Below are 26,004 nucleotides of genomic sequence, written 5' to 3'. Positions count from 1 at the left end.
TGGTATATTTGCTATCTATCTGTAGGAGGAAAAAGTTGTTTTTACTATTTTTTTCATTGTTTAAGGCATTAAATATTTCAATAAAATATTAAAGTTCTGTACTGCACTATATGTTATCATGGCGGCTTAACCTTGGCTCAGTGGTTCATTATGGCAGGTAGAATTCAAATTCAAATATCCCTGGTTTGTACTTGCCTTTATCAAATATAATATGGTATAATATGACAATTGTAGCTATCTTCATTTAGGTTAACACCATTTTCAAAATTATGCAGAAGTTTTATTATGCGTAATCTGCTGAAATTTGTGATGTACTGAGGACCTTTAAGAACAGAAAACTATCTTAGTCAATACTAACTTGATACTTTTTCAAACTACTGTATTTATATCTCTGTTTTGCTTTCACTACTTAAGTTGCCATCTCATTTTATGACTTGTATCTTGGAGCTTAAACAAAACTGGGAGCAGGACAGTACTGAGTTGCTTAAGGTGATGATGATTAAGATAACGGTTTGTGTGTGTGTGTCATAAGAATGTAATGTTGTCACCTTGGTGATGATCATTTTCTCCTTTTCTCTTTAGGAGAATTGGTAGAAGCTAGGAATAAGAAGATATTTACCAAGGCTTAAGTGCTGCTTTCAGCCCATGTTTGTTTAGAAGAGCTCAGATGGGATTAAAGTCCACATGGAGTTATGGAAGACAACCACAGACTGGCACTGACAAAATGTTCAGTTGGGATTCATATTGCCGTATTTGCCTGGTGATGATCACCATGGCTGGATTTTCATTGGCTCGACCATCAGATACTCTAGTTGGTGAAGAGACTACTTCAGAACCTGGAGGTAAGTCCATTTTCTGTTTTGTTCTGAATTTGATGAGGCATAGGATGAAATTCTGATCATCAAGCAACTATATGTCTCCAGTTCCCAAGGTGGTATTTTCAAAGAGAGAGAGAGAGAGAGCTCATCAGGTTTTCCATAGGTAAACTGTTTTTGCTGAGATGCGTCATCATCATTTGAGGAGAAGAACCGTGACTATATATATACAGTATATACACCTATCTTGAGTTTTAGCAGTATGGTTAGGGATCCAACAAAGGAGATATAATACAGAGGGAATAATTCAAACAAACATTAACTGTAGGTGTAACTCCCAAGACTACTATTTGTGACAGTTCTTCATGCTGTCACTTTCAAACCTGCAGATACTACTATTTTGAGAAACCTTGATAACTTTTTGGTTAAGGAGATTTGAAGGGCTAATTATTATTTTGATCTACTTATACCATTGTTCGCTTTGTCTGGCCTAAGTCCTTTTACTGATGCTTAATTTTAAATTGTGTGATCAATCACATTCATTCTAAAACAAAGCATTTGTCATCTTTTTCAAAAAGTGATAAAGATTTCTCAATTGTAATAATAATATGTGCTGGACTGTGTCCAGTATTTTAAAATATGCTTAGCTTGGTATATTATTTCATAACAATAATATTAAATTTTACATATTAAGATGACTGTTCTTACTTGGAAGAGAGGAAAGTCCTGTTTATGTCCAGACCCTAATGTGTTTAGTTTAATGAAAAGGAACCCTGAACTCAAAATGGTTACATTTTAATACTATTGATGCTGAATATTACTAAAGAGGAGTTTTTCCGCAGAATATCTGCACCATCTTCACAATGGTTAAGGATTTCTTTGTTAACTTAAGGTAAAGGTTCCCCCGCACATGCGTGCTAGTCGTTTCCGACTCTAGGGGCCGGTGCTCATCTCCGTTTCATAGCCGAAGAGCCAGCGTTTGTCCGAGGACGTCTCCGTGGTCATGTGGCCGGCATGACTAGACACCAAAGGTGCACGGAACGCTGTTACCTTCCCACCATAGTGGTCCCTATTTTTCTACTTGCATTTTTACGTGCTTTCGAACTGCTAGGTGGGCAGAAGCTGGGACGAGTAACAGGCGCTCACTCTGTTAAACCCTTCTTTTAAACCCTTTATTCTATTGGTCTAAGTCCCAGTAAATGCAATGTGAGGCACTTTGTGGTGAGGAAACTATATACTCCAAGAAAAAGCCATACAAAATTCTCATGAAGAATGTCTCATAACTATAGAGGTTTTCATTTGAAAATTCTGCGGACTACTGTTACTTGTTTCCCTTGGACGTAACATAGCTGCTATGTTGCACAGTCTCCAGTTGAAAACAAAACCAGATTGATGGGGCCACATTTGGCCCAAGGAAAATGATCTTTCTGCTGGCTTTCTAGCAAGTTTTTCTTATTCCTTCAAAGCCACAGAAAAAGCCTGTGGTGCACATGCACAGACTTGTGCTGAAATCTAAACAAAATCTCCATGCTTGTGCATGCCAAAAAAAATATGGATAACTGACAACACTTGATATTGTTGTAATATTTTGTACGAAGGAAGATTTTTATGGTCATAATCATTCTGAACTTATATTTGACAATAGCTCTGTTTTCCTGTGTTCCCCAAACTGTAGTATTTATGGAATGTTAAGATGATGTTTTTGATTATGGTGTATTTATTGAATGCACATATGTTTTTATTATTCTGTGTATAGTAAACCCCCCCCCTCCAAATCTTTTGAGCATCTCAGGGGATTGGTGCATTTTTAATATAGTTGTTGTTATCTTGTAGTACAGTGAGCTAACACATTTAAATTAACTGACCTGTCAAATAATCTTGTCAGGATAAAGTTTATGAAATGTGTCCTCTCCCAGATGTTTTACGAAGGAGATGAGGCCTCTGCATATCATAACATTCCTTGGCTCCCCCTCCCCCCATTTCCTTTCTGCTCAGTTCATTAGAATGCAAGTATGATTGGAGTTTTTCTTCTCATATATAAAATTAAGCTTTCTTGACATTTAGAATGGATTCTCAGAGTCATTTAAATGCGTGTATTGAACTATGCTTTTCTAGAAAAAGAATATTAACATAATATAGAGATTATGCACCATCCCAAGAAAACCAGTTACAAAAATGTTTTGTTTTGGTTTTTTTGGATAGACTTTTTACTATCTTTTTATGTCACTTGCCTTCTGGTGGATTACAAATGTAAGAAGGTATCATCAGATGAATCTCATTGTTGCTTGCTTTTAGATTATAGCAGATCTCCACATCCTGAGGTAGAGGTGTTTCTCCAGTGAAGGCTTGGACTTTATGTCTTTTGTGTCCAAAGCTTATGCTTTTCCACACAGCCACAGCTCTTCCTCAGGATTGTTTCCTGCTGCTACAAGCGTGGCAGCTTCCAGAATCCTCACTGATTTGTTTTTCACATTTACTGTACCTAGCATTTAATACAGCTGTGTATATGTTTCCTTAAGTGTATCAGCTAGAGTGAGACACAGTAGAAAAAAGAGCAGAACTCACATGGAATTAGTGTAGCAAAAGGTGTGTAGAATTCTTCTGATGTCCTTTGGAAAGGGACAAAATCTATGCCTAATGTCTATTTGAGATATTTTATGATTGGATTGAAAACAGTAATATCCTGGCTGAAGAACAGGCTGGCTTTAGACCAAGAAGATCTACCAGGACCAAGTGATAATCCTACAATTCCTTGGATCCAATTATTTCCTTTATGTAGCTTTTGTGAATCTCAAATCTGCATTTGACTCCATATTGAGAGAATTAATTTGGATTAAGTTGCTATCTATCAACATAGATACAAAATTACTTTTACTAATCTACTTTTTAGCAATACCAACCTGGGGGTAATATGTTAGCCCAGGCATGTCAAACTTGTGATGTCATGTGACGTTGCACAACATATCGTGACTTTTTCCCCATTGCCGGCAATGTGGTGGGCATGGTTTCGGGATGATGCATTCGGCCTGTGGGCTGGCATTTTGACATGCCTATGTTAACCCCAAAGATAGCAAACTAACTCAAGTTGTAACAAGCAAGGCTGTATCCCTGCTCCATTACTTTTTACCCCTCCATAAATTCTGTTACACAATATCTCAATGAAGGAAAGCAATTTTCACCCACCAAAATTAGCTTATTGAGGCCTTTTAGTTCTACTGTATGCTGACAACATGCAAAGAACTTTTAGATCTTTTGCTCAAAATTGTGAATTAGGAAAAATTGCTAATTACCAAAAAATCTCTCAAGTTCTGATCTTTAACAAAAGACCTAAAATTCATGTTTGGCACATCAGTGGCAATAACATTCAGCAAATCAAATGCTTTAATTACTCAGAGTTACTTTTCATTCTTTGGGATGCAGTGACCCACACTTGGGCCACATATTACAAGTTTCCCAGAGGAGTGAAACTGGTATAGTTTCCTTTTATCTCACTAAAGGTGTCCATTATGTACCAGTTGCACTAAAACAACTGTAGCAAAAGCTCTGGTACAACTATTATATGGGTTTCACTAACATAACTGCACTCAAATGGGTACTGCCTAAGTTCTTAAGATCATGGAAGTCCCCAGATGTGTATCGAATTCAGCTTTAAGACTAGAGATAGGAAATACAAGGATAGAAGTCAGGTTGGTTATTTTTAATTATTGGCTAAGACTACTCTTTAATCCAACAGCCTGACATCCCTCATTAACAGAGATAGCTTCCATTAGAGAAAAACTGGCAGCCATGGCTTTTCTAAGGAGGCAATACATAAGATGAAATATGGGCAAGCAACAAGATCAGTGAAAGAGAGGATTTTTGATACAGGATGGCAACATGACATTGCTTTAGCACCAAGGCTATGTGTGTCTTGGAGACTGAATTTTATAACAAATGGTACATCACTATAAAGTCACTATTACCCATCATGTTGCCAAATTGTGCCTCGTGCTACAAGAGCAAGGCAACAAATATTGATCAACAACACTATATTTTGTTTATGCCCATGTAGATTCTCAATCATCTAGGTCATGGTTGTCCCAAATGTGCTTTTTCAAAAGGCAATTGAATTTTGTTTTTTCTTTGAAGATGTTTTGCTTATTGTCCAAGAAGGTTCTTCAGTTCTGATGTATTTCGTTGAGTCCTTCCTTTACCCCCCTCCTTTCTTCGTCTCCAACTCATATAATTTATTTTGGTTGCTATCTTTAAAATAAATTTTTGTGTGTATGTGTGTGCATACACATATATTACATACATATTTATTTAAAACATTTATGTAGTTACCCATCTTCTAACCAACTATGTATGTATGTATAAGTACACATGTTGATCAAAGACCTTTTGTTTATTTTATTACATTTATTTTATTTATTAAACTTATATGGTGCCCATCTTACCTAGAGGTGGCCCATCTAGGCAGCTTACAACCAATAAACCTTAATAAAGATTTACTTACCAATCTTTGTGAAGAGAATAAGTCTAAGTATGATTGGAGAAGCCACTCATTCTGCATGTATTTGAGCATATGTTAGTTATGTGTTCTGGCTTCTTTCTGCCACAGTGGGATGTAGCATCCAGCCCACAGTGGGATGTAGCATCCACCCCACCAGCCAGCCAGCCAGGACTGTCTCTAACTCTTGGTCAATTTCTAGCTCCACATCTACAAATACATCTTTAAATGTGTGTGCATCCAGTTTTTTTTGGGGGGAAGGTATATAGTTTTTTCATATTCTTGATTGCATAGCATGATTTATTCATGAACTGTTCCTATGCATCCTTACCACCATTAAAGCAGAATGGATGATATTATAGAATACGACAAATTATTTTAAAAGGGGGGAAGGAACCATTTGTTGGCATCACAGTAGGATTATAATATTAATGTCATTTTAGGGAAGATTTATCTTCTGTTGAGAGAGTGTGCTTTAAAAGTACATTGCCTCTGGAGTAGATAGATATTCACTGTGCCAAATTGAGATCTTACAAGCATATGGAGCTACTGAGAAAACATCTGTTTCTTTTCCTGGGACAGAACTTATATTTGCATATAGAAAAGCATTTCAGATTGGGACAATGAAGAGTTACTGGAAGAGAAAAAATGTGGCTGTGTGTAATGGGATAATAAGAATCTTTATGTGGCAGACAGGATGGAGTTATTGGGGAGAAGCAGTGATAATAACATTTTGTAGAAGAGAGCTTCTTTTATTACACACACACATTAACACACATCATATATACACAGAAACCCACAAATAGGTGTAGTCAAGCCCCATAGGCCAATCACAGTATGTTTTATTAATTAATACAGTATATTGTATGCACGTAGATATATACATAAATGCTCATATATAAATATACATACATACAAAAGTTATTTTATGATTGCCATTTTTAGTTTTTTAATGTAATAACCTTATGGGAAAATATGTTTATATGCTGGAAAAACTGAAAGACCTTTCAGCATTTCTGAAAGTATATCTTTGTGTAAGATTGCAGTGTGAGATTATTATAAAGCAGCTAATTTATTAAAAGAATTAATGGTGAAATTTGATGCTTAGTCCAAGGAAAGTATGCACGGGTTAGTGCCAGAGAAATAGAATTTTACAGATGATTTAATTTGAACAGTCACAGTATTGTAATTCTTCTAAGATTATATTGGAATTGCATGCACTGATTTATTTATTTATTTATTTATTTATTTATTTATTTATTTATTTATTTATTTAATTTTTATACCGCCCTTCTCCCGAAGGACTCAGGGCAGTGTACAGGGCAATAAATATTAAAAAACAAAGTACAAAAGTTAAAAAACAATTAAATAATTTATGCCCGATATATACAATAGTTAAAACCATATTAAAAACCCAACCCCAAACCCATCAGACCAGGCCGGACTGCTCAAATAAATAGGTTTTTAGATCCCGCCGGAAGGAGCGAAGGTCGGGAGCCATCCGGAGCTCAACTGGCAAGCGGTTCCACAGGTCTGGAGCGCCCACAGAGAACGCCCTCCCCCTGGGGCCACCAGTCGACATTCTCTGATCGGAGGCACCCTGAGGAGGCCCTCTCTGTGGGAGCGCACTGGACGGAGGGAGGTTGACGCCGGCAACCTAATAAGCTAATAAACAGTTATACCCATTTAGCATCATTATATCTTTCTTATTTTTTACTTATTATTCATGGTATATATTTTAGTTCATTCAACTCCCAAAGGTTTATTCTAATCAGTGGTTTAAAACATTGTATAACTGCAAGAGAGTCAAAAATAATATGAGCAATAAACAAAACCAAAAATCTGTCTGACCAAAACGAATTCAGCAAAACCCATATTGTAAAAAGAGCATGTTAATACATCACTGTTACTACAATATATAATTTAGTTAGTGAGTAGTTGGATTAAATAAGATAACCCATTTTGGGATTGTACCTGTTAAAAAATTTCAAAATATAATAAGTGAAATTAAACGTTTAGGCATTTGTTATTTTGAATGCAGATATCACTCTATATTTGCTTGTCTTTCTTCCTTTCCTTTCCTTTCCTTTCCTTTCCTTTCCTTTCCTTTCCTTTCCTTTCCTTTCCTTTCCTTTCCTTTCTTTTATCTTCCTTCCTTCCTTCCTTCCTTCTTTCCTTCCTTCCTTCCTTCCTTCCTTCCTTCCTTCCTTCCTTCCTTCCTTCCTTCCATCCTTCCTTCCTTCCTTTCCTTCCTCTCCTTCCTCTCCTTCCTTTCTTTCTTTCTTTCTTTCTTTCTTTCTTTCTTTCTTTCTTTCTTTCTTTCTTTCTTTCTTTCTTTCTTTCTTTCTTTCTTTCTTTCTTTCCATAAATATTGATGAGACCTTGCTTCAAGATTGCTAAGAGAGGTAATTTCAATAAATTTAGAGCTTGGGAAGGATTCCATGGATGAGAATCCTCAAGGGGAAAACAACTCAAGAAGCTTGGGAAATCTTGAAAAGTGAGATTATAAAAGCCCGGTCTTGCACAATACCAATGAAGAAGAAAAATAACAGCTCTCAAAAGAAACCACCATGGCTACATAAAGTAATCTCTGATAAATTGAAAGACAAAAATGATAAGTATAAAAAAAGGAAAGAGGGGCACATAACTAAGGCAGAATATCAGCAAATAGCCCGAACATTGAAGTGAGGAAAGCTGAGGCTCAAAATGAACTAAGGCTTGCGACAAAAGTCAAAAATAACAAAAAAAGCTTCTTTCAACATGTAAAAACAAGAAAAAAGTTAAGGAAATGATTGGTCCATTAGTGGGAGAAAGTGGCAAGAAGGTGACAAGCAACAGGGAGAAAGCAGAACTATTTAACTTGGTTTTTGCATCTGTCTTAAAATAAAGGGAAAAAACATAGCAATGCTGTGGATATAATTTACTTGGACTTCAGTAAGGCATTTGATAAAATAGATCACAACCTACTACTTGATAAGATAAACAAATGTGGTTAGACAGCATCTCTACCAGGTGGATTCATAGCTGGCTGACTGGCCGTACTCAACCTGTGGTCCTCAATGGAACTGCATCTATATGGAGGGAAGTGTGTAGTGGGGTACCCCAGGGCTTTGTTCTGGGCCCACTGCTCTTCAACAACTTCATTGATGATTTGGATGAGAGTATAGATGGGGAAACTCATCAAATTTGCAGATGACACCAAGCTGGCAGGAATAGCCAACACTCCAGAAGATAGGCTTAAGATACAGAAGAATCTTGACAGACATTTTGGGCACTATCTAACAAAATGAAATTCAATGGTAAAAAAAGTAAGGTTCTACATTTAGGCAAGAAAAACTAAATGCACAGGTGGTACCAAAAGTAGTAACTGTGACAGGGATCTCAGAATCCTAGTGGACAATCACTTAAATATGAGCCAGCAGTGAGCTGCAGATGCCAGAAAAAGCCAACACAGTGCTGGGCTACATTAGATCACGTGAAGTGTTAATACCACTGTACAATACCACTTGGTAAGGCCACACTTGGAATACTACATCCAGTTTTGGTCAAAGTGATGTAAAAAAAGATGGTGAGACTCTAGAAAGAGTAAGAGAAGAGCAACAAAGATGATTAGGAGACTGGAGGCTAAAACATATAAGGAACAATTGCTGGAATTGGATATGTTTAGTTGAATGAAGAGAAGGACAAAGGGTGACATGATACCAGTGTTCCAATATCTCAGGTGTTTCCACAAAGAAGAGGGAGTCAAGCTATTCTCCAAAGCGCCTGAAGGCAGGACAAGAAGCAACAGATGGAAACTAACCAAAGAGAGAAGCAACCTAGAAGTAAGGAGAAATTTCCTGACAGAATAATTAATCAGTGAAACAACCTGCCTCCAGAAGCTGTGAATGCTCCAACACTGGAAGATTTTAAGAAGGGTCTGAACAGCCATTTGTCGGAAACGGTATAGGGTTTCCTGCCTGAGCAGGAGTTGGACTAGATGATCTCCAAGGTCCCTTCCAACTTTTTTACTGTATTATGATTATGATCCCCTTCATGGATTACTGCCTTGTCGTGGCGAAGGGGCTTGCGTAATTCAATGAAGCTATGAGCTATGCCGTGCAGGGCCACCCAAGACGGACAGGTCATAGCAGAGAGTTCTGACAAAACGTGATCCACTGGAGAAGGAAATGGCAACCCACTCCAGTATCATTGCCATGAAAACCCTATGGACAGTACCAAAAGGCAAAACGATATGACGCTGGAAGATGAGCCCCTCAGGTCGGAAGGCGTCCAATATGCTACTGAGGAAGAGCAGAGGGCTAGTACTAGTAGCGCCAGAAAGAATGAAGCGACTGGGCCAAAGCCGAAAGGACGCTCAGCTGTGGATATGTCTGGTGGTGAAAGGAAAGTCCGATGCTGTAAAGATTTTTTCTCCATAGGAACCTGGAATGTAAGATCCATGAATCAAGGAAAGCTGGACGTGGTCAAACAAGAGATGACAAGACTGAACATCGACATCTTAGGTATCAGCGAACTAAAATGGACAGGAATGGGTGAATTTAATTCAGATGACCATCAGGTATACTACTGCGGGCAAGAATCCCTCAGAAGAAATGGAGTAGCCTTCATAGTCAATAAAAGAATAGGAAAAGCAATACTGGGATACAATCCTCAAAATGACAGAATGATCTCAGTTCGAATCCAAGGCAAACCATTCAATATCACAGTAGTCCAAGTCTATGCCCCAACCACCGGTGCTGAAGAGGATGAAATTGACCGGTTCTATGAAGCCCTACAGCACCTTATAGAACTAACACCAAAAAATGATGTCCTTATCATCATGGGGGATTGGAATGCTAAAGTAGGAAGCCAAAAGATAACCGGAATAACAGGCAAGTTTGGCCTTGGAGTACAAAATGAAGCAGGGCACAGGCTGATAGAATTTTGTCAAGAGAATACGATGGTCATAGCAAACACTCTTTTCCAACAACGCAAGAGACGGCTCTACACATGGACATCACCAGACGGTCAACACAGAAATCAGATTGACTATGTGCTCTGCAGCCAAAGATGGAGAAGCTCTATACAGGCAGTAAAAACAAGACCAGGAGCTGACTGTGGCTCAGACCATGAGCTTCTTGTTGCAAAGTTTAGGCTTAAACTGAAGAAAGTAGGGAAAAGCACTAGGCCAGTCAGGTATGAATTAAATCATATCCCTGTTCAATATACAGTAGAGGTGACAAATAGATTTAAGGAATTAGATCTGATAGACAGAGTGCCTGAAGAACTATGGACAGAGGTTCGCAACATTGTACAAGAGGTAGCAACCAAAACCATCCCAAAGAAAAAGAAATGCAAGAAAGCAAAATGGTTGTCTGAGGAAGCTTTGCAAATAGCTGAGGAAAGGAGGGAAGCGAAAGGCAAGGGAGAAAAAGAAAGATATGCCCAATTGAATGCAGAATTCCAGAGAATAGCTAGAAGAGATAAGAATGCCTTCTTAAATGAACAGTGCAAAGAAATAGAAGAAAATAATAGAATAGGGAGGACCAGAGATCTTTTCAAGAAAATTGGAGAAATGAAGGGAACGTTTAATGCAAAAATGGGCATGATAAAGGACCAAAATGGCAGGGACCTAACAGAGGCAGAAGAGATTAAGAAGAGATGGCAAAATTACACAGAAGAACTATACAAGAATGAGCTTAACGTCCCTGATAATCACAATGAGGTGGTCACTGACCTCGAGCCAGACATCCTAGAATGTGAAGTGAAGTGGGCCTTAGAAAAGCTGAGCAACAACAAAGCTAGTGGAGGTGACAGTATTCCAGCTGAGCTATTCAAAATCTTAAAAGACGATGCAGTAAAAGTGCTACACTCAATTTGCCAGCAAATTTGGAAAACTCAAGAGTGGCCACAGGATTGGAAAAGATCAGTTTACATTCCAATTCCAAAGAAAGGCAGTGCCAAAGAATGTTCAAACTATCGCACCATTGCACTCATTTCTCATGCTAGTAAAGTTATGCTTAAAATCCTACAAGCTAGACTCCAGCAGTATGTGGATCGAGAACTACCAGAAGTACAGGCAGGATTTCGAAGAGGCAGAGGAACTAGAGATCAAATTGCCAACATACGCTGGATCATGGAGAAAGCTAGAGAGTTCCAGAAAAACATCTACTTCTGCTTCATTGACTATGCTAAAGCCTTTGATTGTGTGGATCATAACAAACTGTGGCAAGTCCCTAAAGAGATGGGAGTACCAGACCATCTTATTTGTCTCTTGAGAAACCTATATGCGGGCCAAGAAGCAACAGTGAGAACTGGACATGGAACCACTGATTGGTTCAAAATTGGGAAAGGAGTCCGGCAAGGCTGTATACTGTCGCCTTGCCTATTTAACTTATATGCAGAGCACATCATGAGAAAGGCAGGGCTAGATGAATCAAAAGTTGGAATTAAGATTGCCGGAAGAAATATCAACAACCTAAGATATGCAGATTATACCACTCTAATGGCAGAAAGTGAAGAAGAACTAAAGAGCCTCTTGTTGCGGGTGAAGAAGGAGAGTGCAAAAGTTGGGTTGAAACTAAACATTAAGAAAACCAAGATCATGGCAACCGGCCCTCTCAATTCCTGGCAAATAGATGGGGAAGAAATGGAGGTAGTGACAGATTTTATTTTCCTGGGTTCCAAGATCACTGCAGATGGGGACTGTAGTCAAGAAATTAAAAGACGCTTGCTCCTCGGGAGGAAAGCCATGGCAAATCTAGACAGCACACTAAAAAGCAGAGACATCACCCTGTCAACAAAAGTGCGTATAGTCAAGGCTATGGTCTTCCCAGTTGCAATGTATGGCAGTGAAAGTTGGACCATAAGAAAGGCTGAGCGCCAAAGAATTGAGGCCTTTGAACTGTGGTGCTGGAGAAGACTCCTGCGAGTCCCTTGGACTGCAAGGCGATCAAACCGGTCAGTCCTAGAGGAGATCAACCCTGACTGCTCTTTAGAAGGCCAGATCCTGAAGCTAAAACTCAAATACTTTGGCCACCTAATGAGAAGGAAGGACTCACTGGAGAAGAGCCTAATGCTGGGAAAGATTGAGGGCAAGAGAAGAAGGGGACGACAGAGAATGAGGTGGCTGGATGGAGTCACTGAAGCAGTAGGCGTGAGCTTAAATGGCCTCCAGAAGATGGTAGAGGACAGGAAAGCCTGGAGGAACGTTGTCCATAGGGTCGCGATGGGTCGGACACGACTTCGCAACTAACAACAACAACAACAACATGATTATGATTATGATTATATAAATGAATTAAGTCAAGAAGCACTAATAATAATAATTAATTAAAACTAGATTCAAGAGCAGCCCTCTGGCACTGCTAGCATGCACCTGATCAATCATAATTGCCCTCTGGTCCATGTTTGTTGGGAGCATGCCACTGCATTGCATAGAGCTGAGTGTTGCTAGGTGTAACCCACATACCTTTAGTGCTATCATCACAGATTGCTCATTGTTCAAGAGCATTCTGTAGGTAGTACAAATAATTGCTGAGACTGGTTACATGTTGTATACAAATTCCCAGTTGTAGCTTTTATTTCCTGTTGATTTCATTGGTATATGAAAAATCATATTTTTCTTTTAAATTACATGCTTAACAAGTTTAATCCATTTCCCCCCCAATAGTCAATTTGCCACCTAGTAGCAAGGAAAACTTTTGTGCAGATGAAAAAGCACAGTATGTTATGCAGGATCTTGTTAGAATTTGCTCAGATGTTGTAACTAAATGAGTATTACATTCATAGTTTCTGGTTTGGAAAATAAGTAGAAATAATTTTAAGTCATCATCTCATACTAAGTTACACTATGATATTTAACAAGCTACCTGTAATTGAACGGTACAGGTCTGATGAAGAAGTGGCAGGAATATTATTGTTAAGTATTATGTTTTCTTAGCTCAAGGTACAGATGGTAAGACCCTAGTATTGATTCTTTCCAACTATAAAATACAATGTGTTGTAGTTATTTAGTTCAACCTAAGATATTCTACTATTGGATATAGTACAGTTGGGCAATATTGGGGTGCATTGGCTCAGCACTTAAAGAGCTGGAAAACTCACAAGCCGGTTTCGAGACCCAAGGGCTGCATGATGGGGTGAGCTACCATTACTTGCCCAGCTCCTGCCCAACTAGCAGTTCGAAAGTATGAGTAGATAAATAGGTACCATTTTGGTGGGCCAGTAACAGCATTCTGGGTTCCTTGGCATGTAGTCATTCTGACCATATAACCAGGGAAATGTCTTCAGACAACCTGGCTCTCTCGACTAAGAAATGGAGATGAGCATTGCCCTCTAGAGTTGAACATGACTAGACAGGGGAAACCATTACCTTTATTATATTAGTAATTTTTATAATTTCTCCTACTCAGTTCTGAGTTCCAGTATTTTATAAAACAATTAAAAGATTTGAACAGGAACACAGAAGACTCAGGATCAAATATCCACTCAGTTGGGTGTCAGTCACTATTCTCAAACCAAGCACTCATAGTGTTGTTCTGAAGGATAAAAATTGGTGGGTTGTCCATATATATTTTTAAAAGTGTGTGGTGTGTGGATGTGTAGATTCAATAAATTAGCAAACAAATACAATAGCAAGTTATTTTTAATAAGATCCAGTCAGTTTTCTTCCCTACCCACTCTTCTTACTATTGTAGTTTATCATCATGTATATTTTTCTCATATTTTACACTTTTGACATATACAGATATATTTCAAATAGAAAGTTGGCCAGTATAGCCATTGAACTTAGGCCTAATAGTGCTATCTGGGGATAGAATGGAGGCCAAGAGATTCCATTTCGTTGTTTCTCTTTTGTGTGAAGTATTGTTCTTTCTGAACCTACATTTTTAAATTTATGGATTTCAGCATTAGATGTGATCACTGTTGATCAGATCACAGAGGCTAAATTTTGATTTTTGGCAGGTTTATGATCACCTTTTAGTGACTTTTTTTTAGAGAGGAAATCTGAGCAACAGTTCTAGATATATTTTTTAAATTCTTTACTTACTATTCTCTAGCAGTATTACATACCTTGTGACTCAGTCAGAGCTTCTTAAATTTGATCCATATTCTTGCCATGCAGAGAATACTAATGAAGCTAAACCTTAATGATGGGAGGTTTTACTGAGCACCCAGGTTGAAAGGCAGCTGAGTTGAACTGAATAATTAGTTTATACATATAGTTGATAAATAGCAAGCTCACTGATGACCTTTTCTCACCCATGTTGTCTGTAAGGAAACCTGCTGAGCTAGTTAATTTGGTCTCTGGCATTTAGCTTCTTTTTCTCTTTACAGCTGATGTTCAGACAAACTATCCCTTGGTTTTTAAATAATACAAACACTATTTTGAATTCTTTCATTTTGTTAAAATGTCATTTAAAATCCTCTCCCCTGGGGACACCTTAAGCGCTTAGATTTAGAGTGAGTATTGACTAATTTCAAAGAAGTAATAGGTTTATGTACTCTGAACCAAAGCACCCAAAAGTTAATTGGCCACAATCCAGCATGTCTTGTTTTATTATGAATGCTCCAGAAGTGAACGTGGGTAAAGAGTGGTTCTGAATTGTTATATTGAGGAACTGAAATCAATTAGCCATTAGGCTTTAAAAGTAAATATTTGGAAAGATCTTTTTTTTTCCTGAAGAGATTGAAGATACTAACTTACAGGATTTTGAGGGACTCAGTTGTGTATTAGTCAGATGCTGTTACAATTGAAGCATCTGTCTCTCTCTCCATTTTTCACCTTCTAGTTTAGTTGCTGAGGTTTAATGATGATTACAGGAAATTAATTTCATTGTACCTTAATATCCTGAAGGAAATAAGGTAAGTGACCCTCATGGAGAATTTTGCTAAAGGGAAACCTAATGAGTAATAGCTTCTTCATTGAAGCTTGTGGATTCCACACATTTTTCCATCACCTATCAAACTTTTTCTTCATTTAGATCTTTTAAATAACCCTTGATATTTGTATCCCGCAGTTTCAAAAACAATCTTATTATTATTAAAATAGAATGACTATCAGTTTTATTTTTCTTATATTTCTCCTTGTTGTTTTTTAAATTTTACAATGTTAGGCTGTTGTTGTTTTAATTAATACTGCTTTTATCATAGGCCAGCCCATGAATCTGTGTTGTGAGGTAGCATACAAATATAATTGAAGAACAAATTCTGGATATAATTTCCTTTGATTTTTTTTCTTTATAATTCAGTAATAGATGTATGTGGGGGACATTGAAGTCTCCAAATTCCTACTCAGACATCTCTAGGCATAGTACAAATAGAACCTAATTAAAATCTAATAACATCACCAAGTTCTATATCTCACTTTCTCAATTTTGGGTGCTGGCAGATGCCACTGCAGTGAGATCACTGAATTTGGGACCCCTTTATATTGGGAGATTGAGGATTAATGGTAAGGCAAGTGTGTTTAACCTAGTGGAAACTTTATACTTCTATTTTTAACTCCCTCCCTCCCTTCCATCTACTATCAGCGATATATTAGTAAGTTTGAAAACATGTGTCTGAAAAACATAGCCGGCAAATCAGAGCTTGCTAGTAGACTTGTTAGAACATCTTTCTCAGCTTTTGGTCATTTCAGATATGTTTCTTAATTCCCAGTGTCATTGTATTGGGTAAAGCAGTGGTATAAATTAGGGGTTTCTTTTTGTTCTTTTGTTAGGGTAATATATTCCTAATAAGAATATTTTCAATAATAAAATGTGATTTCTGTGTTTCCTAACATGATCTGTATTTTCTGAGAGACAAAGATAAAAATCAGTACAAAATAGATGTTTAGCCAAATTGAAGATTATCTGCATGGATATTTAAAATGAGGGGCCCTTGGTGCCTAACCCTAAACCTAACATCATCAGGACTAACAGTTTGTTACCTAGTTGGATAATAAAATGTCTGCAAGAAAACAGCCAAGCTCAGAGAGCACCAAGGACCAGGCATTTCAATCCTGAGCTACAAATATTGTCCTTTATTGATATTCAAAATGCTGCTCATAGAGACAACAGATATGTCTAACTATACAAATGGGCACTTTATCCCATGTGGTCCTGTATATCCTATTGACTCATAATCCTTCATTCTTCACAGCAGTTTGTAATAAACCATGATGATACCACAATGATGGCATCTGCATGGTGACACCACTGCACAAATACCTTAATTACATATTTGTGTCATTGGATGCAAGTACCTATATTATAGTATTTAAAATGTGACATCATTACATGTGTCCTCATTTGCCCCGTCAATCCCCTAGGATTGTCATGAGTCTTTATGTTTTCCTGTAGATTTATCATAAAAACGGGGAGGCCTAGTGGCAAAGATGCTCACCTCCCACTCGGCAGGTTGAGAGTTCAATCCTAGGTAGCAGCAGATGTTTCTCTTGTAAAGTGCAAACAAAAAATATCTCTGTAAACTCTGCATCCACACTCAGCTCCATTCAGTCACCCTGACTCTACTTAAAAAAGGCACTACACGGTCATAAAAAGAGATTTTTTAAAATCTTGAAAATGATTTAAAAAAACCCTGCTTATTGTAGTTTGGAAATGTGGCATTAGCTTTCAATAATGATTTGCAGGTAAATGTAAGCTACTGATACTAAAAATACGCTTTCCATCAAAATTCTAACAAGTCTGTTGCTTTAGGAGAAGCTGTAGCTATATCAAGACTAGACAAGAGAGAATTAAAATAGTCGAGTAATAAATCCAGTATTACAATATTTTCTACACATTGGTTTTCCAGCTTTGCTAAAAACACCATGTTTAATATTTCATTTAATTTGAAAAATGTTAAATCCTTCCTTAAATATTTTATTCGGAAATGCTTTTTGCAAAGAAACTACTTGTGTAATTTACATATTGCTAATAGAATAAAATACCTGGGAAACTGTTGTTTTGAAAACGTTAAAAGATTGTAGGCAATGTTTCTTTCTGATCTTGATATAATGCCACGATGCTATTTATGTGATCATAGGAAGGCATCCAACTTGTCCCAAAGCCAATTAATTAAAATACTTCCTTGTACTTACATTGATGCAATGAACAACATTTCAGAATAGTACAATAAAGGCCATGGTTCTATGTACACATACTTGGGAATAACAACATTAAACTTACAGGGACTTCTGAGTACATTAACAATGAGCGTCACAGTTCAAGAATACACATATATGCATAAACATCCACAGATACAGGTTAGTGAAGAGGCATAACTTCTTTATTATTTATTTAATAGTTATTAGAATTATAAGGTAAATTGCTCATTTCCATATCAAGCAATCAAATAAATTATTAATAGACTCTGTTTTTTATACTGCAAATACATACCGGTAGTTCTGGAGCTAAAACTATTTTCAGCTAATCGTAACTAGCCATTTTTGTTGTTGCAAGTAATAACTTGCAAGGCTTTAGATAAATTGAACGAAGGCTGCTTTTAATTTCAAATTCCCTAATTTAATACTGTGACTAAGGAACAAGCCTGAGCAATTTTAATGGTATACTGTACATACTGGAAACTAGCTGTAGTAAGTCAGATTACTGGAAAAATATTTTTATATATGTTAAATAATATCTGTTTTGTAACTACCAGCCCCTGCCCTATCCTATTTCTTAGGTTTTCAACTTTCGCTCTGAAGGCTCTTCCACTAACCATGGTGTGGAGATCAGATGCCCTCCTAACTGTTTTTACAGGACATGCTTTATAACAGGGGTCCCCAACCCTGGCAACTTTAAGACTTGTGGACTTCAACTCCCAGAATTCTCCAGCCAGCCATGAAACACTTTTGTTTCATCCACAGCCTACTATTGAGGCAACCTAAATTCTTCCAATTTCTATTTCAATTTCAAAAAAGTGTTTTATGTTTTGTCCTGATTGGTTTGTCTTGGTGTACAAATGAGCTACAATGTCTCATTCACAATCTTCAGTGGCTGGCACCTGCCTGGTTCCCATTGGTTGATTAAGGCTACTGTGGGCATGCCTACCTTTCTGGTCTGTGGGCCTACAGTCTGTGGCCATTTTGGTTTAGGCTGCAGGATAAATTAGATCACATAGGGATAGAATCCTTGACCTTATGATCTGCAAAGTCTCATTTGCTCATTAAGTGAGCTGTTTGTACGCCCTGGTAGGCCAGTCTTCTGGAAGGACCCCTAGTTCTGTTATAAACCATGTGTTCAGAAGTCTTTCTAAAGTCCCATAGATTTGTCTGTTTAAAAAAAGGGGGGCTGTTGCTAATCAATTTAACCTGGGAAAAATGTAGTGTGTAAGAGCTTCTTCTCATGTTGATAAAAGTGGTATCAGTTATCAAAACAGTGAACAGATGGAAATTGCTGTCCTTCATGAAATGGTGGATAGCCATCCTGTTCATTAAAAGATCAGGGGGAAACTGGTAACTTTTGCCATCTTGAAACTCTTTAGATATCTCTTCTGAAGTAAAGGAATTTTTGGAATTTCTGGGTTGCCTTGTTTTCTGATCTACGGTATATTGTTCATCAGAGCTTGTTCCATGATTTAACTGTGGGGAACAAAGTCTGACGTACTGATACTTCTGTCCCAGATTAAGATATGAAACATTTTCTTTAGCATTTATTGAAGAGGTTTGACAGCTTAGGTTAAACTGACTAGAATACTCCTGGTTTCTCCTTCTACTTGAGGTGACAGAAAGAGGAGTAAACGGTCTAGTAGTTTTCTGTAAGACAGGTCAGTGGAGCAGAAGACAGATGAGGACTGAATGGGAGGGAGATGTCTCTATGTACACTTCTTCCCACTTTACTCTCTATTTTTCTACAGGTAGTCTTTGACATACAACAGTTCATTTAGTGACAGTTCAAAGTTACAACAACACTGAGAAAAGTGAGTTATGACCATTTTTCACACTTTTATGGCCATTGCAGCATCCCCATGATCACATGATCAAAATTCAGATCCTTGGCAACTGACTCATATTTATGACGGTTGCAGTGTCCTGGAGTCCTGTGATCCCCTTTTGTGACCTTCTGACAAGCAAAGTCAATGGGGAAGCCAGATTCACTTAACAACCATGTTACTAACTTAACAATTGCAGTGATTCACTTAACAATTGTGGCAAGAAAAGTAATAAAATGGGGCAAAACTCACTTAACAGATTTCTCAGCAACAGAAATTTTTGGCTCAGTTGTGGTTGTAAGTCAAGGACTACCTTTAATTTGTGTTACTTTTGGAAATAGGACTACTTCCGGTGTTGAGAAAAAGCCCGAATGACAGGTGACCACTAGAGTATTTTAGAAATGGGTCCTTTCTTGCATTACTGCAGATCCTTTTATATTAGGATTTTAATTGTATTATTCCTGCTAAGGAAAAAAAATCTATTAGATAATTTAACACTCATTTCTCTTTATACAGGGCCTGTGAATAAACACTGAATGAAATAAGTAGGTTTTTCAAAGTGTAACTGGGGAGTCACATGAAAAGACCCAGCTGTATCTAGTCTGTCTAAAGGTTCAGGACAAAGAATGATTGTAATACCGGTAATAGTTGCAGCCTTCATCAAAACTTGAGATGACCAGTTTGACAAGGGTTATAATTCATTTTTCAAACAATTGTAATACATAGATCTTGACCTCAGCTGGAATGCTGATGCCAGTATAGTAATCTGTTCATGCTATCTCCAGTTGCGTAATTTCTGTGTTGGCAATGCATGGTGTAATCCAGACATCGCTGTGGTGATGTAAAATCTGGTCCATTAGCACTATAGAGAAACCCAGCACTTCATTGAAAAACAGTGTGGTAGTTCACATGGTAGACTAAATCCAGTGGCATGCAATGTCAAGTTCACCCTTACCTATGGAAATTTAGTAGGGGATTCTGGGCAATTTATTCTGTCCACCTGGTCAATCACCTTCATAGGCTTATAGTTACAGAATATTATGGAAGGAAGGGGTTGCTTGGAATATTCTTCTTAGCTCTTGTGGGGGGGGGGGAAACAAGACATGTACATTAATCAAACAAGCAAGTAGCAGGTGGCAGCAACTGGAAATCTTGTCCAAGATCAGCAGTTAAGAAAGGAAAGCCTGATTAGCAGTTGAAAAGAAACTTAATTTTATGTTCTTTGTGTTGATTGGCTATATAAATGTAATAAACAAATAAACAAATTCTCAGGAAGTCCCAAGACTTTACTGGAAACCCTGTAAGCATTTCCTTCTCTCTCCTATGTGACTTGTGTGCTGAACACAAAGTTCAACCATACGATAGAAATCTCTATTCTGGGTAGTTCAGCATGCATGCAACTTTTTCATACTGTTACTAAGAAAAGTGTATGGATGTATTTGGTGTAGTAGATGAACTTGACTCAGGGACATCATCACACTAGTTCTAGTGTAGAAATCTTTCCTCTGGCAACAAATTCCATAAATTAACTACATGCTGGATAATTAAATCCTTCCTTTTGTTTGTCTGGAATCTCCTGCCAAGAGATTTCATTGGATAATCATGCATTCCAGCATTGGGATGAAATTTTTTTCACATCGTACAGAGTTTCATCTACTTCAGACATTTTTTTCCTTGCCAATATATATGGGCCTATTTTATTTGTACTCTTACCCAGGTTAGATAGCAAAGCACACAGGCAACCTGTGCAGTCCCATAAAAATACAGTCTGATATGTTTTGACTGTAGCTTTTTTCCTCTCTCTGATGTACGACTTGGCTAAGCTGAACTATGGAGCAAAATCCATAAGGTAGAGATCAATATTCAAAGTAGCACAGCATATTTGGTGATGACATGTCCACCAAGTTTTGTTTTTGGGGTTCAGAAGAGCATGGTTTTTAAGGCATATTTTAATCTGAACCAGCTTTGTATGTTTCTTGGTTCAGATTTATATATCTTTACTATAAATGAATACAGAAACCTTGAATACCTGGAATAAGCATACCAAAAATATATTCTTTTTAAAAAAATCATTATTAACAAAACAGTTGGCTATTATTTCTTACATTTGTATTTCTAGATTTAGATGGTCTCCTATCAGATGCTGGGGCTTTAGATATAAGGTAATCAGAATGACAATGAATGAAGTAGCCAAACACTTAGTCCTTCTGTATAATGTTCTTGAATTTATTATATTTTCTTGTTTGTCTTTTATCTTTAACATTCCATAGACTATACATAGAAAATACATATTTTGTTGATGGGTTTAAAACTTGAAATCTCTTAAATTTATTTACTTTCATAAAAAACTGGATAAAAGTCTCTTGGCTGTGAACTTTATGATAGATTTACAGAGTATCACAAGCAGAGCTGGACAAATTAATTGTATAAAAAGACCCACACATGTATAATAAGTTTTGAAGTGTTATTTTAGGACAATAATTAATAATATGTAAAGTAAGATTCAAAGCAAGTGTATTCTTTTTCTCTGTGTCTTGGTAGCCATGCAGTGATAATATTATGAGAAAAAAGTACTCAGATTATTTATTTTTAATAACCATTCCAACAGGAAAGCAACAGCAGCCAGAATTCCGATGGACCAAGAATTGTGCTGTCGTGTCTACATCTTTCAAATGTTAGAGTTGCAAGGATGTATTTCTTGCCAGTTTTTCTTTTTTTTTTTTAAAGAAAAGAAGCAGCTACTGAGTTTTGTACTGCAGACCCATGTTTGTCTTCCAAGTTCAGCTGTACTTATGCCCAGGATAATGTATAGAATTACAGCTTGAAACTGGATGTTGAACAAAGTATAGACCAAAACTGTTTATCTTATTGAAAATCTAGAAATGAAAAAAAGAGCACGTTGTTTGCATATCTTACAAAATCCTATACTCCAAGATAGGATTCTTGTACAGCTGCTCTATTTCCAAAATTTCCACAAAATCAAACAGGATTTTTGTTTATATTTGTATTGTTGCCATCCATCCATCCATGGAATATAACAAAACAACTGCAACGCAAACTCACAGAGACTAAGTTAGTGAAGATTAAGTAAATAAGAACTGGTAAATAAGTACCAGTTTTTCTCCCTGCGTATAATAACTACTTTCTTGTTTAATGAATGCATCCCTTTTTAATTTTATGCAAAGCGGACTGCAGATTGGCTGAGCAATCTCACTGATGCTGGAAGAACAAGACTTATTCTTGGACAATGTTTTGAAATAAAAAAAACTGGCATGGCGTGTCTCAGCTTGAATTGATAAGCATGAGAAATAAGTTACACAACTTGTAAGGTGAGCTAGTGATGAATTGATTTCCATGACAATGCTAGACATCCCCAGAATGGCGCTGATGTGGGAAAGATTCATCTTACCCATCTAACCCACACTAGCTCCCCATTTTAAACTTATAATGATTCAGAGAGACCCCAAACTAATGTATGTCTCAATATTTATTTATTTATTTATTTAATTGGATTTGTATACCGCCCTTTCCCGAAGGACTCAGGGCGGTTTACAGGGAATTAAAACAAGAAATACAAAAAATAAAAAACAATTAAAAAGATTATAACAGTCCCTGAAAGAGTAAAAACCCCAATTAAAATTAAAATTAAAATTAAAATTCTCAGCCTGGGCCAGAGAGCTCGAAGAGCCAGGTCTTCAGGTCCCGGCGGAATGAACGGAGGTCGGGGGCAGTCCTCAGCTCCACGGGCAGCTGGTTCCAGAGGGCAGGCGCACCCACTGAGAAGGCCCTCCCCCTGGGCGTTACCCGCCGGCAATCTTTTACCGGCGGCACCCTGAGAAGACCCTCCCTGTGGGAGCGCACTGGACGAAGGGAACTTGATGCTGGCAGCAGGTGTTCCCTCAGATATCCCGGACCCAATAATGATAATAATAGCACCAAGCAAGCATAATGCTTCTATGAACTAGTACCTAAGGATTCTAGGGTTTGTTTTTCTTGCAATTTGCAGTTTTTCCACTGTAAGCCTGAAGACAGGAGTTTTCCTTTTAATTTTTCTCTCCGAAAATATAATGCAAGTTCTAAGGGCATTTACGTACTGTAAGCTGTGAATGTATTAAATATGGGCTGTTGTAGGCCACCCAGACTCAGCTCTGGCGAGATGGGAAGCTTGACAAATAAATAAATATATAATGGATCAAGAATGATGGCTTAAAAGAAAATAAAGAACTGTACTTGAGAGAGAACTAAGTTTTTGGGTCAGAAAGCAGGCTAACATTTTTTTTTAAATCCATATTTTGAAACTTAGTCCATAGGAATCAAATTTGTATTGTGCTAGGGAGAAAGCCCCATTCCATTGCTCTGTTCCTAGAGGAGGGATGAAATATGCCCAGGCATATGCAGTAAGGAGATGAGATTTTGCTGCATGTGAGACCTTTCTATATTTTCCAAGGGACTGATAAAGTGGAAGTGGTATCAATTTTTGCTTATCCTCTTGGATAATGGGAAGTGTGAAAAGTGGGAGTGCATACAGTGTGATTCTGACTCTTTGGGAAACTGGCTACTTTCAGTACGTTATCAAGCGATGAAAGAAGCTATTGCTGCATACCAAGATCTGGTATGGACAATATCAGAAAAACTGTTACAGGTAGTCCTTGACTTATGACCATAATTGAGCCCAAAATTTCTGTTGCTAAGTGAGACATTTGTTAAGTGAGTTTTGCCCCATTTTACAATCTTTCTATCCACATTTGTTTAGTGAATCACTGCAGTGTTCATTTAGTAATATGTTAAGTGAAACTTGCTTCCCCATTGATTTTGCTGGTCAGAAGGTGGTCACATGACCCCACGACATGGCACCTATCGTAAGCATGAATTAGTTGCCAAGCATCTGAATGTTGATCACCTGACTATGGGGATGCTGCAATGGTAAGTGTGAAAAAGGGTCATAAGTCAATTTCAGTGCTATTATGACTTTGAATAGTCACTAAATGAATTGTTGCAAGTCAAGGACTATCTGTACTGCATATCAAGATCTGGAATAAAGCTTAATACTTGTATTTTTATGCTGCTGTCAATGTATTACTGATGGGCATAACAAGTGGCTCTGTAGTAGAGAATAGGTGGTTCATTCTAGATTTGTTTCTGCTGCTTTGCTGTATTTTAACCAGTAATTGAGGGCACAGCTGGTTGGAAAGTCAATCTACACCAGGGGTCTTCAAACTTGGCCCTTTTATGACTTGTGGACACAAGTCATAAAAGGGCCAAGTTTGAAGACCCCTGATGTACAATTTGTTGCTTTAAGGGGAAAAAAGAAAAAGAAAAATATCAAGTCCAAAGCTTAATAAACGCAGATCATGAGAAGAGTCTGGGAAGTCATACATGTCACATGGATTGAAATGGTCCCTGCCAGGTCTGGCTGGAAGACCATATTGTTGTTGCTGGATAATGTATGCCTGGAAAGAGCAGGCAGCCAGACACTACATAGCTGAGTTCATTGCTTTGGTGCTCAATCTCATGTAAATATTAAAAAGTATGTACTAGTTTATCCCAAAGCATCGCAGAGGGAGATGGGTTAAATCTGCGGAGCAATATGGTTTCCAGGTTTCCTGGATCTCATCAGTATTTAAACCTGAAGGTTTTTGTCTGAACGAAAAGGGCAGGATACTGCTGCACTAACTCACCTCCACTCTTTCTGATTTGGGCACGCAGTCAAAAACCGGTGCTGAGAGAAGTTTTATAGGCAAGGCTTATAAAAAGTGACAGGCTTTAGTTGCTTCTAGGTTGGAATCTGGCAAAACAAACAGTGATGTCACGACTGTCCTTCATATTTTATGTTTCTCATGCTAAAACAATTATTCTTACTATTTCTAATGTTTACGTGTAAGGGTTGATGTTTATATAGCCAATATGACATCATCACTCAGGCACTGGAAGAAGGAATCGGAAAGCTTTGAAGAAACATAGGTCAATTTTTTTTAAAAAAAAAATTAAAATAACACTAAAAATAACTTTGAAATTCAAAACAAAAGAAACGAGCGGGTGAGAACACAGTCCAGTGAAGATTGGGAGGTAATGAAATGGAATAGCCTTGAAGACATTCTGGCTGGATAGAATAGTATAGTGCAAACATTTTGCACTGTACTTTTTTTTGTTGTTGCAAATTCTGCTGTGCCTTTGTGTAATTCTAAGACCTTTTCTTTTTTTAAAAAAAATCATTAGCATTTCCCCATTTACTTTTGATATCTCTTAAAAGTATTCAGTGAACACAATTCCTTTCGGAAAACACATTCCTGATCAGCAAAGTCAAAGCCCCACCCTATTTTTGCATATAATGGGGGATGGTCATTGATCACCTGCTATGGCTATAAATTTTACTGTTCATTGACCATGACTGCCAAAATACTCTTATCTCATGCGTCATCTCCATCTTTCTTGCTTCCATTTTGATACACAAATGTAATCTCTTTAAAGTAGATCTGCCCAGTTTGCTAACCAGGTTCTTAAAGCAGTTAGATTCTGATTGAAAATCCTTCATTAACACGAAATCTTAGTTGATATTTAAATATCTCAGAGAACTATGGTTTAAATAAATCTTAGATCTAATTAATTTACAAAGCTCTGTGAGTTGTTGATTAAAGCTAAAGCCAATAAATCTACTGTCCCACAGGTTATATAAAGAACCATTTGTGTTCTGAGTGAGTGGAAGGGGAGGCAAGTGGAGAAATCTGCATTGTGATATTGTGGTATATCCTCCACTCCCTATGTATTCTCAGACAATGTCACAATGCAAATATGAAAGGACAA

At 37.4% G+C, this 26,004-nt stretch overlaps 1 protein-coding gene across 4 annotated transcripts in view; it reads left to right on the top strand.

Moving 5' to 3' along the window:
• Nucleotides 1–26,004, top strand: part of FGFR2 (fibroblast growth factor receptor 2) — a 127,332-nt gene that overhangs the window by 10,945 nt on the left and 90,383 nt on the right. For all 4 annotated transcript variants that reach the window (XM_081328966.1, XM_081328964.1, XM_081328965.1 and 1 more), the window contains exon 2: nucleotides 583–842. In XM_081328966.1, the coding sequence (XP_081185092.1) occupies nucleotides 668–842 (175 nt within the window). In that variant the 5' untranslated portion in view covers nucleotides 583–667. The remainder of the gene's footprint in view (nucleotides 1–582; nucleotides 843–26,004) is intronic.

This window comes from Vipera berus (assembly GCF_964194415.1).
Source record: "Vipera berus genome assembly, chromosome: 5".
NCBI classification, from domain to species: Eukaryota; Metazoa; Chordata; class Lepidosauria; order Squamata; family Viperidae; genus Vipera; species Vipera berus.
This window is presented reverse-complemented; position numbering and strand designations above follow the sequence as displayed.